An 18,085-nucleotide genomic window follows, 5' to 3' on the forward strand; every position below is an offset into this window, starting at 1 on the left:
TGACCCCAAACTTTTGAACAGTTGTGTAAATTTGAACTTGACTAAACAATTTTGGACTAAACGCTTTACAAAAAAATCTATTCTTTTAACAGCAGTTAATGCATTAGGCATGAACTAATTATGAACAATACATTTATGGCATTTATTAATATAGGTCTTATATAGTGTTCTCATTTTTCCCAGTATACCAATCAAAATCTGAACTTGACAAAAAAACTCCTTCTGTTTTCCATTTTTCGAGTGGCACATGCATACACGTGCATTGGTGTAGATGATTACATTAATATTCAGTTTAAAGCAAGTGATCCTCAGTGGGTGAAACACAATTAAATTGATCAAAGACTTTTTTTTGTGGACGATGCCATGATGCTTCTGCTTGGCAAAGTTTAAATGCACTAAATTTATTTTTATTTTTACCAGGGCTATTTATATTTCACAGCTTTACTTGCACATCAAATGTCTTGGTGCTTTCAGCTTTGAAAACATTCTCTTTGTTTTATGTCTTGTGATCATAGACGTGTGTTGCATAATTTAATACGCATCATTAATCGCTGTGTCTTGTTTTGACAGGACATCCCTCTTCAAGAGGCAGAGACTAAGATCATCCATCGGGATGTGTAGCCAGAGAACGCAGCAGGGCACAGCACCAGTCATTCCAGCCATATCTGCTAAAAAAAGATCCATTCTCTTTCCCTGGAGGGTTCATCTTAGTCGCTTTTATCAAACATCTACATCTTTCTTAAGATATATTTTTCATTCTTTTACTCTGTTACAGCGTTCATGAATTTCCTCTCATTGCACATGCTAATATTGGCATTATTTTGTAAGTACAGTTCTTTTTCTTTTTGAATTATTTGTGTTTGTAATAATGACTTTGGCCTCCATTTGGGGCCAGATAACTGCACTTCCAATGAACTCTACCCTATAGTCTCTCATGACTGAAAGAAAAAAACACAGGGAATGAATAAAACTACTGATATAGAAATTATTTTGTTCTAAATCTGATTTGCATGGCCATTGTCTGGTTAATAGATTTAATGTCTGTGATGTGTCTTAACTGAGAGTGTTAATTCCAGCTTCATTGAAACTGAAATTTTTCAATGGTAAATGTTACTGTGACTGTAAGAGAAGAATTGACAGGATGTAATGATTGCGTGTCTGTGTGCGGGTGAGTGTTGAAAGCCTAGGTTTGTTGTAAATAATGTATGTTGTAATATTCTGACCGTTTGCACCCTAGCAGCAAGATTCTTGCAATAATGTTGAACTAAAACGATTAATTAGTTTGACACTGTCTATTTTTGTAAGCATGATATTTATTGAGATGTTTGTACATTGTTTTGTATGCTGAACTATGTGTTATCTGAAGATAACGGCAAGTGTAAATCCCTTTTAATGTGTTCCTGAAATATCTTTAACAAAATGAAACTTTCATGTGAAAGCACCAGTGTTCCAGTATCTCCAAAAAAGTAATTTTATCAATAAATTGTTCGGTGTTTTGACATTAGTTTAAGTTCCAATGTGACTTGTTTGGCATCCCATGTGTGAACATTTTGCTTTCTTTTTTATGGTTATATATTTAGAGGGTTGGGCCGTCAGGACAATTCGATGTATTCAGTTATTTTATTTCTAAATAAATTACATATCACTGCTGATGTCCTGATGATGAAAGCTGGGCTGTACTTACATTAACCTATATTTAGGCACTGCCTATAGGCATTCCATGCACATGCCCACAAACGTGCTACTCGGTTTAGTTCAGTTGGCAATTACATGCTTGGAATAAAGCCAACATTATGAGGGAAATGGTGTAAGGACTCAAATTAGAGCACCCTTATTGAAAGTGTGGTGAGAGAGGCTTTCATTAAAATCTGAGCACTGTCTGCCTTTGGATGACACAAACAGAAAACCAGAGTTAAACATACCTGTAGTGAGAGGAGTGCAGTTTCATGCAGAATTACAATGGTATCAGTGTTGGGGAAAGTTACTTTTAAAAGTCATATGTGACCCTGCACTCAAAAAAATTGCTCTTTGGTTGAACATGTTTCAATCATGGACAGTGGTTCCACCTGATTGAATTAAGTTATTTGGACACGACTGAATCAAGTTATTTGGACACGATTGAATCAAGTTATTTGGACACGACTGAATCAAGTTATTTGGACACGATTGAATCAAGTTATTTGGACACGATTGAATCAAGTTATTTGGACACGATTGAATCGAGTTATTTGGACGTGTCTAATTTAAAGAAATTAGAAACCATGGAGTAAGTTCAAATTTCTTTTAAATATTTTGTGGTCGGGCATAGATGTAAACTACTAGATTAAATTAATTTCTGAGTTACTTGATTGAAACATGTTCTTTCAAAATGAAAACCTGGAGTTAAGCCAAAGAGTTACCGTTTCAAGTCAGTTTAACATGATGCAATAGTGTTTGAACATGAAACCTGTTCCTTAAATTGTTAAATCAATATGAATGGTTTAAACAAATTAAACAACAGTTGAGTGTGGATCACAAAACCAGTCACATGTCGCACGGGTATATTTCTGGCAATAGCCAATAACACATTGTGGGTCAAAATTATCGATTTTTCTTTCATGCCAAAAATCATTTGGACATTAAGTAAAGATCATGTTCCATGAAGATATTTTGTAAATTTCCTACCGTGAGTGTATGCAGCAAAATCGCGAACATAAATGGACAACTTTAAAGGCGATTTTCCTAATGTTTCGATTTTTTTGCACCCTAGATTCCAGATTTGTTTTCAAATAGTTGTATCTCGGCCAGATATTGTCCTATCCTAACAAACTATACATCAATGGAAAGCTTATTTATTCAGCCTTCATATTATGTATAAATCTCAAGTTCCCTTGTGGTTTTGTGGTCCAGGGTCACATATGTTACAATATTGCATTACTCCCTAAAAAAGTAACTAATTGCGTTAGTTACTTTTTATGAAAAGTAATGCGTTGCGTTACTTTTGCATTACTTAATTCACCTGGGCTTGCTTGTTTTTGTTTTTAATAACAAAAAACCCATAAGTTCTATTTCTGATAAATGTATGGCCCTTTCACACCAAAAGTGAAATGAATAAGTCATAGGCTGAAGGAAATGCAAATTCACACCTGTACAGTAGACGTGCAGCTCAAACACACCCTTCAGTTGTGCTGACATTCTGGATTCCAGAAGAATCAGATGCAGGAGAAAGTTCAGCACTCTTACTTCAGCAATTAAAAAACAAAAAAACGTGATGTTTATTTTTGCTTATTATCGTTGAATTGGATCATCGAAGGTCAGCAGCAAATACATTGGTTAAAGTGATAAATACACTTTAAAATATTTAACATTTAATTATTGCAGGTTTTCAGGTTAGCATTTGAGGTATACTGAATCTGTTTTTGTGCAAGTGAGATAAGTAAATTGCTCACTTTTAGTCTAAAACTACAATAACCATCATGTTTAACCATGTTTAACCGTCATACAATAACCAGTTTAACCAGCACTTACTCCTGATTTCTCTCAACACGGGGACAGATAAGGTGTCCATACATAGGAAAACAAAGTTACTTGCAATTTAAAAGTAATGTGTTACTTTACTAGTTAGGCTACTTGAAAAAAGTAATTAATTATGTAACTTGTAATACTTTACCCCCAACCCTGCATGGGACTACCATGTTTTTACACATGCACCATAATAATGATATTCTCTGAAATACCTTGAGGTTCCTTAAAAACCCGTACATTAATATTATAATCATTCAGTCATGGTGCAACAAAACATCATGGTATTTCCATCTGATACTGTACCATACTGTCACAGTAGAAGGTAAGCAACAACAAATGGTCATTCTCTTAGTTCCGAAATGTTAAATGCACTGATTATGCAAGCATTTCTCGTTTGTCATAAACATTTCAAGTGAAAGTGTATCGGGTCATACTATTACATCTATCACTTAGCAAAAATAACTACAAAATGTAAGTCTTACAGTCTAAAAGCAGCACCCTGCCTGGAGAATATAATGCATTTTCATGTGCAGCAGTTAGTCCACGCCATGCACGTGACGTGTGAAATCGGGTTTGATCCATAGGTTTGATCATGCCTCGGGGCCAGTCCACGAATGAATCGATGTTATTGAACAAATCTTTTGATTAAACGAATCATTTGCGTTCCCTTCCATGCACGGATTCAAATGTTCGTTCCGTCTGTTTCATTTTCAGTTTTATGGCATGATAAATAATTGTAGGCAACATTTGTGTTCCCAATTTATTTGCAGATAGCCTACATTGAATACAAAACAGTAGCCTACAAAAACAAAAAATGGGGCGTTATTAATGTCATGTCTTTGCCAGCAGTTGACAAAATAAATGAAAAATGATAGCTAATCTGCAGAAAGGGCCACAGAACAAATGATTAGTTAAAGAATTTGGAAAATATCGCTTACATTAAATAAAATGAATCTTAATTACATATTTTGTTAGATTGTTATCCACTAAAGATTCATTTTAATTATTATTTAATTTCCATAAAGTGTAAAGTTAAGACATAATGAAAAAGACATCGGCTGATTGATGTAAACATTATTTTACAGGGTTTTTTTTTGTGTGCAAGATGTAAGAGGTAGGCTATATTAGATTATGCATAGGCCTATATGGATATGTCCAATTTAATTTAATTTACAATAACAAATTTGATTTCTAGAAAGACTAAACAGAACATAACAATTAAAAATTCTGTGTAGGTTCCCGTTAAGGTTGTCTAAAAAAATTCCATGCAACGTTTTATGAAGGTTAGCTAAGCTTGGTTACCAAAAAAAGAACAAAAATAGAACGTTGGCCAGAACATTCTTATCCGGGTCCCAAAATACAACCAAGTGGGAACTTTAAGTGAATTGCGTTTGCTGTGTATATGTTTAGTAACCGTTTAACCCTGTTAAAATGACTAAAATCTCTGAGAAACTGATTCAAAAGATTCGATTCGCTCAGATGAATCAAACTCCCCAGCGCAACCACTTCCGAGCTCGACTGCAGAGAGATAGACTGAAAGAGAGAGAGAGAGAGACAGACAGAACGCGGTGCACACAACACACCTCCCTCCCTCCGGCGTGCTCGTTCTCTCCTTCTGTCACCACAGACTCTCCACCGATTCACCACCGGCTGCCTCATCCAGGCATGGCAGACGGCTTTACCCCATCATGGCAGTGCTACATTACACCCTTGACTTCAAGCTCCGTGCGCCAGGTACATTTCTGTGATATCTATTGAGGGGGCGAGTGGAAGAGAAGAAGGGGTTCGTGTTTGACTGCAGACTAACAGGCCTCCTCGCAACTGCCCTGTAAGCGATTTAGTGTCTTTAGAATCGCGGCGAGGCTGCAGTCCCACTTCTGCATTGCCGAGACGACCGCGGGATGCATGTCAATGCAGTCGAGCGAAAACTTCTATTGTTGTGCATATCCTCCTGACGTTTGCTCTGATAAATGACCTTCTAGGGGGGTAGCATAACGTTAGCAGCGTTAGCAGAGGCTAATGTCGGGTTTCCTCCGAAGCTGGCGTTTGCGTTTGAATAGAGCTCATATGTGCACATATATATGCACTAGCAGGCGAGCTAGCCGCAGTGCATACTAAAACAAATATTTCCAATTATTACCAATTATTATGCATGTACAGCGTTTAAATCCTCTATAGTTGGTCTCGTGCATCTGACATTTTTTTTTTGAACGATTCATTTTTTATTTATTTTTTTGACAAGTTCTGAACGTCTTTCACCTCCTATGGCAGTTACTCTATCTGACTGGCTAATAATATCGCACGCCGATAAGATGAATTTTCCATTCTTGCATACTACTACAGCGATCACACCGCTTCGATATTACACACAGACATGCCATGTAGGATACCTCGTTTAAGCAGTGTGACAGGTGCAGAGTATCGTGTATTATTATTTTAGATTTATATACATTAGATAAAAGTAGCTGCTACCGATCGATATGTTGCAATTCATCCTACTTTATAAACTGTAGAATGGATATGAATAAATATGGATTGGCTTGTTTTGTGCAGATTTTGCATAACTAGGTTAAAAATTATTCAAGAGAAATTTGAATCCCACAATTAAATGAATTCTGTGTAATGGACAGATGCAGAACCTTTGAGACCGGGATAGCTGCAGGTCAGAATAATGGGCGTGCTGAAAGGTGAATTCCTACAATAAAAACTAACCCCTAACCCTAACCCCACACCATGTCAGACAGCTTTCGTGATCAATGATGATGATCTCCATGCCCCATTCCTTTAGGCACGGCTCAACCTTTCATCACGCCCATTACTCCAACCTGCAGATACCCACACTTGGACCCTCTTGCAACTTATTTGTGATTTAGTCAGTTTTAAAGGGATAGTGCACACAAAAACGTTTAAAATGCTCATGCTGTTCAAAACTAACCAGACTTTCTTCTGTGGAAAACAAAGGGAGATGTTCAGAATGACAGTCTCAGTCACCATTTATTTCATTGTATGAGAAAAGATGTGATGCAGGTGAATAGTGACCAAAGTTCTCAGTCCTTAAAGGGATAGCTCACTCAAAAAGAAAGAAAATATACAAATTCTGCCATCATTTATTAACCCTCATTTTGTTCCAAACCTGTATTCATCTCTTTCTTCTGTGGACACACAAAAGAAGATATTGTGAAGAATGTTGGTAACCAAACCACTTTGGTTACCATTGACTTCCATTGTATAAAACAAAAACAAACAAACACAGAGACATTTCTCAAAATGAAATAAAAGGGCCATGCAGGTTTGAATGATGAGGGTGTGCAAATGATGACAGAATTTTCATTTTCGGGTGAACTATCCCTTTAAGTAGTTTTAGAAACATTATTAAATGTGCAAATGAGTCGGTTCGTGTGCAGTAAAATTGGCTTTAGGGCCAGTCATCTTTTGTAAGAAGATTTTCTTAAGGGGCTTTTGAGGCGGAGGAATTTAAAGTAATCGGTCGGTTTTCCCTCTCTCTGTTTAGCTGATGTCTCTGCGACTGTGCGTGGCCTGCAGTCTATATTTCAAGAGCAGGAAATGACAGAGAATGTCCACGACTCGGAGGGACAAGGATATCTGGCAACCTTTGTCGGCAAGAATGGCAGGTGAGCACCTTTGCCTCCAGTGTCTTTAGTAGAACACCAGTCTTTCACAACTAGGGATGGGTATCGTTAAGGTTTTAACGGTATCACTACTCTTACCGATTACTTATCGATTTGGTACTTTGACTGTATTGTTATCAGTTCTTTTTGTTATATTAATAATGTAACTTTGCTTTTCATTTATTACTTAAAGCCCACTTTAAGTACTTTCGATATCACAACAAAAATCTAGCTTTTAATAATTAAACATCATTAAAGACAAGTATAGAGTCAGTAATAAAATAAGAACAACTTATAGTACACAAATTACAAGCATAGATAAATACAATACAACAAAGAAGTACGGTCTAACTTCAGGTACAGAAATGTAATCATTAAATGTGAAATAACACTGTTAAAATCTGAATAGATATACTGTATATAACACTGTTCACTGAATAAATTAAATATAGATTCATCTTCGTTCAAGCACAAGGAGACGCAAAAGGAATCAATTCGGTCCGATAACAGCACGCGATCGAGTTCTCTTTGGCCTCTTCTTGTGCTTGAATGGTTTAAAACTGCTTGAATGTGTAAACTGTCAAGATTAAACATGAGCAAATGATAAACTTTCTCTCTATTATGGTTAAATTTAGCAATTAATCTGCGAATCAGATGCGTGCCGAACCGTTGGGCCTGGTCGGTAAGGATCAATGATCAACTGCGATCTGTCGCGCCTCTAGTAAATGGGCCAGTGTGCAAAATAAATCTAATAAAGTAATCAAATCTAAAATAACACTGCATAGTTCACTGTATAAATTGATAGATTAATGTTTATTAAAGCTAAAGTTATTCATTCAAGAGCTGTGAGTTATTTTCTCTTTGTCTTTTGTTGTTTGATTCACATTAATGCCGCAGTCGTCAGCAGGTTTATTAGACTGCTGTCACTTTAAGACCGAATGCAGATCTAATAATACACATCATATTTCCTCCCAATTATTTACGCCCATTTAAGATGTTCAAGTCGGTCATTTTGACATTTTTGTGTATTTTATTATTTAGAAATGACCTAAAGTATAATTTGCTTGTCTAGGTTTGGAGCTTATCGATACGGTGTTCTTTCGTAATTCAGCCCGTTTAAAGGAGAACTCCGGTCAATTTTAACATTAAGAATAAAAATGATGTTATTTAAGCCAGCGCAAATACCTGTATTTACATCCTGTTTTCGGTCGAAGTCCAAAGTAGTCGATTGCCGAGTTCACGCCCATAGGTTTAGTTACCTATGATCACGCGCGTGAACTCGACAATCGACTACTTTGGACTTCGACCGAAAACAGGATGTAAATACAGGTATTTGCGCTGGCTTAAATAACATCATTTTTATTAATATCTTTCACATCTACTGCAGTCAGATTCACTCGTGTTCACCCTGAAGGAATCACTCACATTGGCTGTGCACTTGTAATGACACATCAAGGATATTAAGAGGCTAAAAGCAGGTTTAAACATTGCCCCATTGAAGTCAACAGGGTGCAAATTTTAAAAAGAGGATAACACGGTGTAGGCAACACCGATTTTTGTCGTTGTTCTCTGTATTGACAGCACTCCAAATGTACAAAAAAATGAGCTCAATGTTAAAATTGACCGGAGTTCTCCTTTAACACCCGGTACTATTTACAACATGCAAAACTTCTTCAACAGGTTTTGTTAAGCTGAAGGGATGGGACTAGAATTTGAAGAATTGATGATGTTATCACCCTCTCATTATGGCGAATTTGCTGCTGTATTTGAGGGGAAAAAGAAACAAGTTTCCTTTCCAAAGGGCCATTCCATGGAGTCTTTCCATTTTTGCTCTGTAACAGCTAAGCATAATGTTGAACCTAACTGACAATAATGATGACCGAAAACACAAACGCCCCACTGAAAACACCAGGTGTGCTCCAGTGTTCAGACACTCTTTAGGATGACCATTGATTGGTCAGTTAAGTGCATCCTCTGTGCAACAAAGGACCGCATTTAGTAGAGCGCAGGGTCATTTTAGTGGCTTTGTGAATCTGATCTAAAGGCTTTGGCACTCACTTCCTGTTTTGTGTGTGGCTTGCTGTAAACACAGCTGTTGGGGCTTTGTTTAGGCTTAAGCTGGGATGAATCTGGCCTGAGCGCCGCATGTTTTTTTTTTTTTTTTTATATATATATATATATAGTTTTTGACTGCAGTTTTGAGGTTTTAATTGTGCTTCTGTATTTTCTTTGCATCAGGTTTGCCATCTTACGAATGCACTCCCATGGTCTGGTGACCTTTGACCTGCAGTGTCTTGAAGGGGATGATGTAGTGCAAGTGGACAATGTGAGTTAACAGAATGTAGGTGATAGAGATACTAGCACCAGAGGTCGACCGATTGATCGGTTTTGCCAATTAATCGCCACAGATAACTGATTGCTGGAACAATCGGTTATTCGCAACAATCCATACCGATAGTTTTTCCAGGTCGTGTCTGTTGCTGGAGCTGCTGAGAAGGGTCCGCTGTCCTTATATAGTACAAGAGCGGCCTCTAAAGGCTAAATAAAAACTATCTCTGATGCCTCGTGGAGTTTGTTTTGACACATGAAGCTTGTTTCCGCCACAAAATAAAACATTTTAAAAGATAATTGCGACTTTTTATCTCACAATTGCAAGTTTACATCTCGCAATTCTGACTTTATTTCTTTATTTTATTTTAGTTATAAAGTCGCAATTGCGTGTTATAAAGTCAGAATTGCGTGAAATAAAGTCGCAATTGCGTGTTATAAAGTCAGAATTGCGAGATACAAAGTCAGAATTGCGTGTAATAAAGTCGCAATTGCGTCTTATAAAGTCAGAATTCTGACTTTTTTTCTCGCAATTGCGACTTTATATCACGCAATTCTGACTTTAGAATATGCAATTGGGAGATATAAAGTCAGAATTGCATGATATAAAGTCGCAATTGCGTGTTATAAAGTCAGAATTGTGAGATAAAAACTATTCTGAGGTAAAAAAAAAAAGTCTGTCTTTTTTTTCCCCTTAGAATTGGACTTTATATCTCACAATTGTGAGTTTATATCTCACAATTCTGAGAAAAAAAGTCAGAATTCTGACTTTATAACACGCAATTGCGACTTTATAACACGCAATTCTGACTTTATATCTCGCAATTCTGAGAAATAAAGTCAGAATTGCGAGATGTAAACTCGCAATTGTGAGATTAAAAAGTCGCAATTATCTTTTAAAATGTTTTATTCTGTGGCGGAAACAAGCTTCCATACTGCACAGAGCAGGACACTTCAGATGCACATTTAAAACATAGACAACAAAACAGTATGAATACAGTACACTACTGCACTACATGTTTTATATCATTATGAAGTATTTGATTTGTTGACTAGATGCTGCATTAGTAGAGAAAGAACAGCAGTATGTTTGTCTTCGAGGCTAAGAGAACGCTAACTGTAGTACATCAAGGGGTTAAAACAATGTGACAAAATCACAAAAAAGTCTGATCCAAATGTTTTATGTCATGATTGTTACCATCTATTTGCATTAATTTATATCCAGCTAGTCATTTTTATGCATTTGTTTGCATATTTAAAGCTAGTGATGTGAGAAAGCAAATTGATAAGTTCATGCAGCCGACAGAAACAAATCAGAATCAAACAAATAATTTCAGTTCTTTTTTTTGAATCGTCACTGTAACACATATTTAGTATTTTGATTAGATAATCAAGTTTTATAAAATAGAAGCAAATAATGTGTTAGGGTATAGTATACATACAAAATACATATGTATCGATTTTCAGTGCTATGGCCTTTGTGTAGATATTTAAAGATGGCCATCTGCAAGCATGACTGTTTGGATTTATATGAAATAGTAACACTTTACATTAAGAGTACATCTGTAATATTAAAGGGATAGTTCACCCAAAAATGAAAATTCTGTCATCATTTACTCACCCTCAAGTTGTTTCAAACCTGTATGAATTTCTCTCTTCTGTTGATCACAAAAGAAGAGATTCTGATGAATGTCAGGAAACCAAGCAGTTGATGGACCCCATTGACTTCCATAGTATTTTTATTTATTTTTTTCCTACTATGGAAGTCAATGGGGACCAGAAACTGTTTAGTGACCAATCTTATTCAAAATATCTTCTTTTGTGTTTAACTGAGGAAAGAAATTCATACAGGTTTGGAACAACTTGTGGGTGAGTACATTTTAAAAGTATTTTCATATTTGGATTTATGTACATATTTATATTATTTATTTATTTATTTCATTTAATAAGTAAATTTTCATGTTTTTTTTGTAATAAAGCTCAGCACTAGTTTTCATTCAGTATCCATTTTAAAAACTATCGGTTGGTTATCAACCTAGTTATCTAGAAGGGGACAGTCATGGCCTAATGGTTAGAGAGTCAGACTGGTAACTCGAAGGTTGCGGATTCGATTCTCAATACCCCGGGTATACAACACAGCAAAAATGGCTGCCCTTTGCACTTAACACCTTTGCAGTGTTCACTACTCACTGCATGCAAGTATGGATTAAAAAATTAAAGGTACGATACCGTCACTTCACTTTACTTATCGTTATTGGTAAAAATCCACTATCGGTCGACCTCTAACTAACTACCATATGGTATATGAAATCTAACTAGTACCATATGGATTTAAGAGTTAAGCTTTAAAACGCGTAGAATCTAAAAACACCGTTAAATGTAATCTTTAGCAAATCTCAAAATGAATATCCATTTTCTATACTGGACATTATGCCTAAATTCACTTGTTGGCATGTAAAAAGATTGCCAAATATCTGAAGATGACAGCTTTATGTTTACAGTTGCCATACTTTTGCTTTTAAAACTGGGATATCTGATTATAAGGATGAAGTCGTTCTTTGTCACTTGATAACTGCTTGAAAACGTTTAATCATTTTCCTCAACATTCTGAAGTCTATATTTATACACTACCGGTCAAATGTTTGTGTTATGTATTCTGATATGCTGATTTGGTGCTCAAGAAACATTTGTGGAAACTACTACATTTTTCAGATTTTTTTTTTAATAAATGTTCAAGAGAACAGCATTTATAAAAAAAAAAAAAAAAGTTGTAACATTATAAATGTCTTAACTGTCACTTTTGATCAATTTTAATGCATCCCTGCTGAACTTGAGCATTAATTTCTTTAAAAAACAAATCAAAACTTCTGAACAGTACGGCATGCTGACCACAGATCAACCAGTAGGCGAGAGTGATTCAGCCATTCTAGAATGTGTTTACTTCCCTGATTCAGAAGGTCATAATTAAGACTGTTTTCCCTGTAGCTACTGAACGCACTGGAGAAGAAACTAAAGGCTCTCCTGGATGGAAATATCCAAAGGATCAAGAGGTGAAACTAGCATTATTTTCATCCTGAATCATTTGCCATAAACTTCTCAAACTTTCATTGTTTACCAACCCTCGTGTCATTCCAAACATGTGTATTGTGAAACGTTTTTGGTGATCTGTTTGACTGAATGTGTCCTGTCAGACTCCCTGCGCTGATTCGAGGCAGTGATGTGGACCGATACTGGCCCACGGCTGACGGCAGGCTGATGGAGTACGACATTGATGAAGTTGTGTACGAGAAGGAATCCGCCTACCAGAACATCAAAATCCTGCATTCGCTTCAGTTTGGCAATATGCTTATTCTTAACGGGGATGTCAGTAAGTTAAAAGGGCCTTGTTTATTTGCTAGTTTCAGATACATGAGAAGTTTGTGGGTTATTGTATTGTACGAGTGTGTGGTAATTTGGTGTGATCAAATGTCAGATCTGGCAGAAAGTGATCTGCCCTACACTCAGGCCATTATGGGCAGCGGCAAAGAGCACTATGCTGGAAAGGAGATACTTATTCTGGGAGGAGGAGATGGTGGAATTCTCCATGAGGCGGTGAAGCTCAAACCAAAGATGATCACCATGGTTGAGATATCCTTTATGCTAACGCTTAACTGCAGTTGCATGGGAACCTACTCAGTATTTTGTATCTCTCTAACTGATTTTAGATACGTACTTTCCTTAATTAAGTATTTACATAGATGAGCTGGTGATTGATGGATGCCGTAAACACATGAGGAAGACGTGTGGGAATGTTTTAGATAACTTGAAGGGAGATTGTTATGAGGTAAGGATTGATTGTGACATTTTATCAATTATTTATTCCCTCTTATTATATTTAGTCCCTGTTGCTAAACATACCAGTCGAGCTTCAGTTTATAAGTCGGTAATGGCTGGATCACACTAAAAGATTTTTCAAATCTTTTCAGATTTAAAAAATGTGAGAGACCACAAACATGAAGATAAAAAAAAATCATAGATTTAACAGTTTTGTTCCTATAGTGTGGCCAATACAGCAACAGATGCCATTCACAACTGTAAACATGGGAAATCTCTCACTGTCAAACGCGACTTTAGAGTAAACAAACATTGCGGACGATGGGCAAGAAGAAATGGCGATAATAGTGTTTGGACTGCTTTTTACAGAAAATGTGTGTGGTGAAAAGAAAAAGATTTGGATGAAGTCGTGTTATGCTTCCGTCTTGCATCAGCTCGCTTTCTGATTGGCCGTCTTTTCGTTCCACGTGACAATCTACAGAGTACGTGTGCGTTTGTCCTCGGGGTTCCTTCCGCGCAACAGCCTGGATTCCTGATCATAAATATTCAACATTTTGGATATTTACGACTTGACATTGTTGTGACCCCGGCGACGTTCTTCCAAGCAGATTAAATCACTCTTAACACACCTTACACCGCAGGAAAATCCCCTTCATAAATCATTCTAACATGCTGATTTGCTGCTGAAAATTTCAATGTTGAAAATTTTATGGAAGCCATCATACATTTTTGTCAGAATTTTTTGATGAATAGAAGGTTCAAAAGAATAGTATTTATTTAAAATCGAAATGTTTTGTTGTCACATTATAAATGTCTCTACTGTCACTTGTTTTGTCCCTGCTGAATAAAAGTATTAGTTTCTTTTTGAAACTTTTGAATGGTAGTGTATATTAGACTGTATTACACATTCTCATTCGTTTGTTCTGTTTTGTCTCTCTCTCCGAACCGTTTATCAGTTGCTAAACATATTTTTGTCCTTGAAGTTACAATGAGGCCCCTTTCCTGCTTTTGAAACAAGTGCAATGTAGTCAGTTGAAGGAAATTACCCAAATTCTGGGCAACTGCCTGTTTTCTTATGGCTAACAATGAATGTATATGTCCCATTATGAAAATTACTTAAAACATTTTTTTCTAATTTCTTGTTTCAGATTTTGGTTCAAGACTGTGTTCCCGTGCTTAAAAAGTTTGCAGAGCAAGGGAGGACGTTTGATTACGTCATTAATGATTTGACAGCTGTACCTATTTCCACTGCACCTGAGGAGGGTTAGTTTATATGCGGCTACACTTACGTCTGAGTCTTACATTTTTTACAAATATTAAATGAATGATTGGTATTGTTCTGTAGATTCGACATGGGAATTTCTGAGACTCATCCTTGACCTCTCTATTAGAGTTTTGCGGCCTAGTGGAAAGTATTTCACGCAGGTGAGGGGGGGGCATGTAGTTAAAATTGATGTGAATTTTTGCTGTTTTTCAATCCTTTAATGTTATGTTATTTTCTGCCTGCAGGGTAATTGTGCAAATCTGACTGATGCACTCAGTGAATATGAAAAGCTTTTGGGGAGACTTTCGTGCAAAGTGGACTTTTCCAAAGAGGTGGTGTGTGTTCCCTCATATATGGAGCTGTATCCTTTTTAAATTACCTGGTCAGTCCCTCTGGCTAAAATGCATTAATAATGTGTGGGAAATATGTCTGTGAATAAGGTATTAATTATTTAAAATGTTAAATAATTCTTAATTATTAGAAAATATGATAAAGAATGAAGGGCATTTAAATTGTATATATGTGTGTGTGTGTGTGTGTGTGTGTGTGTGTGTGTGTGTGTGTGTGTGTGTATATATATATATATATATATATATATATATACAATTTAAATGTATTTTACATTTACAATGGGGTGACGGACAAATTCACACAAAAAATTTGTCAACATGGCCATTTTGGTGCGTATCCTAGAAAACGTAGTAGGTTATGTAATTTTCTGTTATGAATTGTTAAAAATCACAGCTTCATCGGAATATTACTAAACTTGGTGACTTTTGGAATGTGAACACAAAAGAAAATTGAGGGCATGAATCGAGCAGGCTACGTAGTCGTAAAAAACATAGTCACACTTGTGCTCTTCGGTAAAAAATGACCGACCATAAGAAATGAATGGGAAATTGACAAAAACACAAAAACTTTGAGATTTTTTCTGGAAATTTTGTGAAAAAATTCAAAAATCATTTTTGTGTGTACAATCTACAAATCGGCCACGATGCAGAAAAAAGTGCTCAGCAATGAAGGGGTGAAACTCTAAAACATCAATAGTGAAAAACAGACCCACCCACTCACTCACACACACACATACACAATTATAAACACAAATGAGCTGGTAGGGCTATTACCATACAGCATAATTGAGTCAGAAGACTGAAATAAGAGGTTGAAATGAGATCAGATCCAGATGGATTGAGCTGTAATTATTATAATAATATATAAATAATAATTAATAATTATAATTATAATAATATATAAATAATAATAAGCTGTGATAAAGAATTCCTGTTTATTTTTGTACATTTTTTTTTTTTTTTTTGAATTTGAATGTTACCTGTGACAAAATGCTTTCTCTGTATTCAGGTTTGACTATTGTAGTAATAATAATGCAAAAACATGTACAATTAACATCGAAATTTATTTTTGAGAATTTCAAAAAAATACATTCAAATCCACATCTTAAAAGTAAGTAATTTCAAAAACTACTAGAGAATTCACAAGCCTCTCCATAGAGAGCTATACAGGCATCTAGTGGTTACACCATGAAATGACATGTTTTATTTTATTTTCTATCAACAGATGGCACTAATCTGACTTCAAAAGATTTAAAATACTGCATTACTTTTTTTTTTTTTATTGATTTTTTTTTTTTTTTGGTATTATTAATATATTATTATTATTATTAGTATATTATATTATTATTATTATTATTAATATATAATTATTGCATAAATATTAATAAGTACAGTCAAATCCTCTCAAAATACAAAAGAAAAATAAATTATTGAACAAAAATAAATTACATTGGTTTAACTGGGGTGGAGGAGGTTTCATTTTTAGGTGTCCGGTCACTTCTGACCGGGAAGATAACAAGTGCTACACCCAAATGAGCACCTGAGGGTTAAGTGAATGTAAACAGCTGTGTGTGTGTGTGTATATATATATATATATATATATATATAGTAGGGGTGTTGAAATTAATCATTTTCCATGATGCGGACCCAAACAAAAGCGAGTAAAAAAAAAATGTTACCCACTATTTTAACATTTACATCATGTGAGAAAATGTAGCCATGTGCAGTAATATTGAAAATTGAGGATGCAACGCATCATGATGCATCGTGATATTGAATCAAATCGTTGACATGATATTCGTAAACTAATTGAATCGTGAGACCAGTGAAGATTCACACCCCTAGTACATATGCATGCGTGTGTTTATTATAACATTATTTATTTATTTTATATTTCAGTAAAAACATTTTTTTTTACTTTTGACCATACTTTTCTGTTGTCCACTGAAATTTGCCATTATTGACAAGGCAACTCATAGCTGCCCTCAAATGAATGGTCAGTTCCTTAACATGCTGACTCAGATGGGTGTTTTACACCATCTGGAAGAAGTAATGTCTCTTCCTCCACTCTCTCCTCGAAAGTCCTGCCGGAATGTGAAGACTTCTCCCTCACCTCTGATGCACTGAGGAGAGACGTGCACATATCTCTCCAAGCACTGTTTCTGTTTCTACTCTCCCTTCACGTCCAAAAATGAGCAGCCTTCCTTTTTTTTTTTTGACATGGCTATTTGCATTTTTTGTGTTTGAAATTTGACCGAGATGGTTGTTTCTGTTTGTTTGCCAGCGTTGGTTTGATGTTGTTTGCGTGGGGCCCTCCAGGGAGCGCTGTGGTGCGAGGTGTGTGAGTGACACTGCTGATGATACTGAAGCCTGGAGGGTGGCGAAGCATCTTTCTGACTCCTGCCTTTGAGGATTTATGATTCAGATTTGACAATGCTCTTTGTGTTTTACTGTAGCTCCACATTTTTTCTTTTTGTTGACCTCTGTGTCTGAATTTTTCGCATCCTTTTGTAACTGGTGGCTTGAGTGTGATTTGATTTAAGATGCCTCACAGGGAGTTTATTGGCAGTGTTACATTCTGGGATTTCACCAAATAGTCTATTGAAGCCCCTAAATATGTCTTAAAAGGGAAAAAAGTCCTTGCTGTGGCAATTTTCATTTTCGTTTTCTTTTTTCTGAACTGTGAATGTTTAGTTTTTTTTATGATTAGCACAAACTAGGTCCAAAGTAGGTTTCCCTGCTTAGTGTTTTTGCATTTCTTAAGAAAGAAGTTTTTACTGAATGTAGGCCACTTAGATTCATGCCTTTTATCCATATTATGGTGCTTCGTTTATATTATTTATTTGATTTTATTTCACCATATACCAGTGATCCTGCCCTGAAAAGAAACTTCTGTTTATGAGAGTGATAATCATCTATTAAAGCAATTAAGGAGAAAAATATCAAATCTATTTGGTTTTTTTTTGTGTGTTCTCTCTGATGCACTCCAATGGAAATATTTAACATAATCATTATTATTGCGACTGCTGCTGTTACTCATAGCTTTTCACAATCATAAATGCAGATTTCAAAGTCAAAAACCTTCACAGAAATATTTCAGTTTACATAATGCTTGGTCCAAATCACTTTTTAAATTTAGATTGCAAACAACCGTTACAAAACGTTTGCAATATTCAATAAATGCATGTACAATCCAG

The 18,085-nt window shown here is 35.7% G+C and overlaps 2 protein-coding genes across 5 annotated transcripts in view; both read left to right on the plus strand.

Moving 5' to 3' along the window:
* cnksr2b (connector enhancer of kinase suppressor of Ras 2b) overlaps window positions 1-1,665 on the plus strand; it is a 36,187-nt gene extending 34,522 nt beyond the window's left edge. For 2 of the 4 annotated variants that reach the window (XM_084388120.1, XM_084388121.1), the window contains exon 21: window positions 571-1,515. In XM_084388120.1, the coding sequence (XP_084244246.1) occupies window positions 571-621 (51 nt within the window). In that variant the 3' untranslated portion in view covers window positions 622-1,515. Of the gene's footprint in view, window positions 1-570 lie in introns of all 4 variants that reach the window. The other 2 variants (XM_084388119.1, XM_084388118.1) reach the window with 2 other exon arrangements.
* A 3,355-nt stretch (window positions 1,666-5,020) lies between these two features.
* On the plus strand, window positions 5,021-17,819 carry sms (spermine synthase). Its single transcript, XM_084388146.1, has 11 exons — window positions 5,021-5,238; window positions 7,016-7,136; window positions 9,372-9,459; window positions 12,447-12,511; window positions 12,653-12,828; window positions 12,934-13,088; window positions 13,195-13,284; window positions 14,423-14,537; window positions 14,620-14,699; window positions 14,784-14,899; window positions 16,911-17,819. The coding sequence occupies exons 1-11, from the start codon at window positions 5,193-5,195 to the stop codon at window positions 16,939-16,941; spliced, it is 1,083 nt and encodes a 360-aa protein (XP_084244272.1). The 5' UTR covers window positions 5,021-5,192; the 3' UTR covers window positions 16,942-17,819.
* The last annotated feature ends 266 nt before the right edge of the window (window positions 17,820-18,085 follow it).

Source organism: Rutilus rutilus, assembly GCF_951802725.1.
Source record: "Rutilus rutilus genome assembly, chromosome: 18".
In the NCBI taxonomy this organism is placed as follows: Eukaryota; Metazoa; Chordata; class Actinopteri; order Cypriniformes; family Leuciscidae; genus Rutilus; species Rutilus rutilus.

Coding starts and splice junctions, on each gene's coding strand:
- sms (XM_084388146.1), top strand. CDS start 5,193: ATGGCAGTGCTACATTACACCCTTGACTTCAAGCTCCGTGCGCCAG. Junction 12,829..12,933: donor TATTCTTAACGGGGATGTCA/GTAAGTTAAAAG, acceptor ATCAAATGTCAG/ATCTGGCAGAAAGTGATCTG. Junction 14,700..14,783: donor GTGGAAAGTATTTCACGCAG/GTGAGGGGGGGG, acceptor TTCTGCCTGCAG/GGTAATTGTGCAAATCTGAC.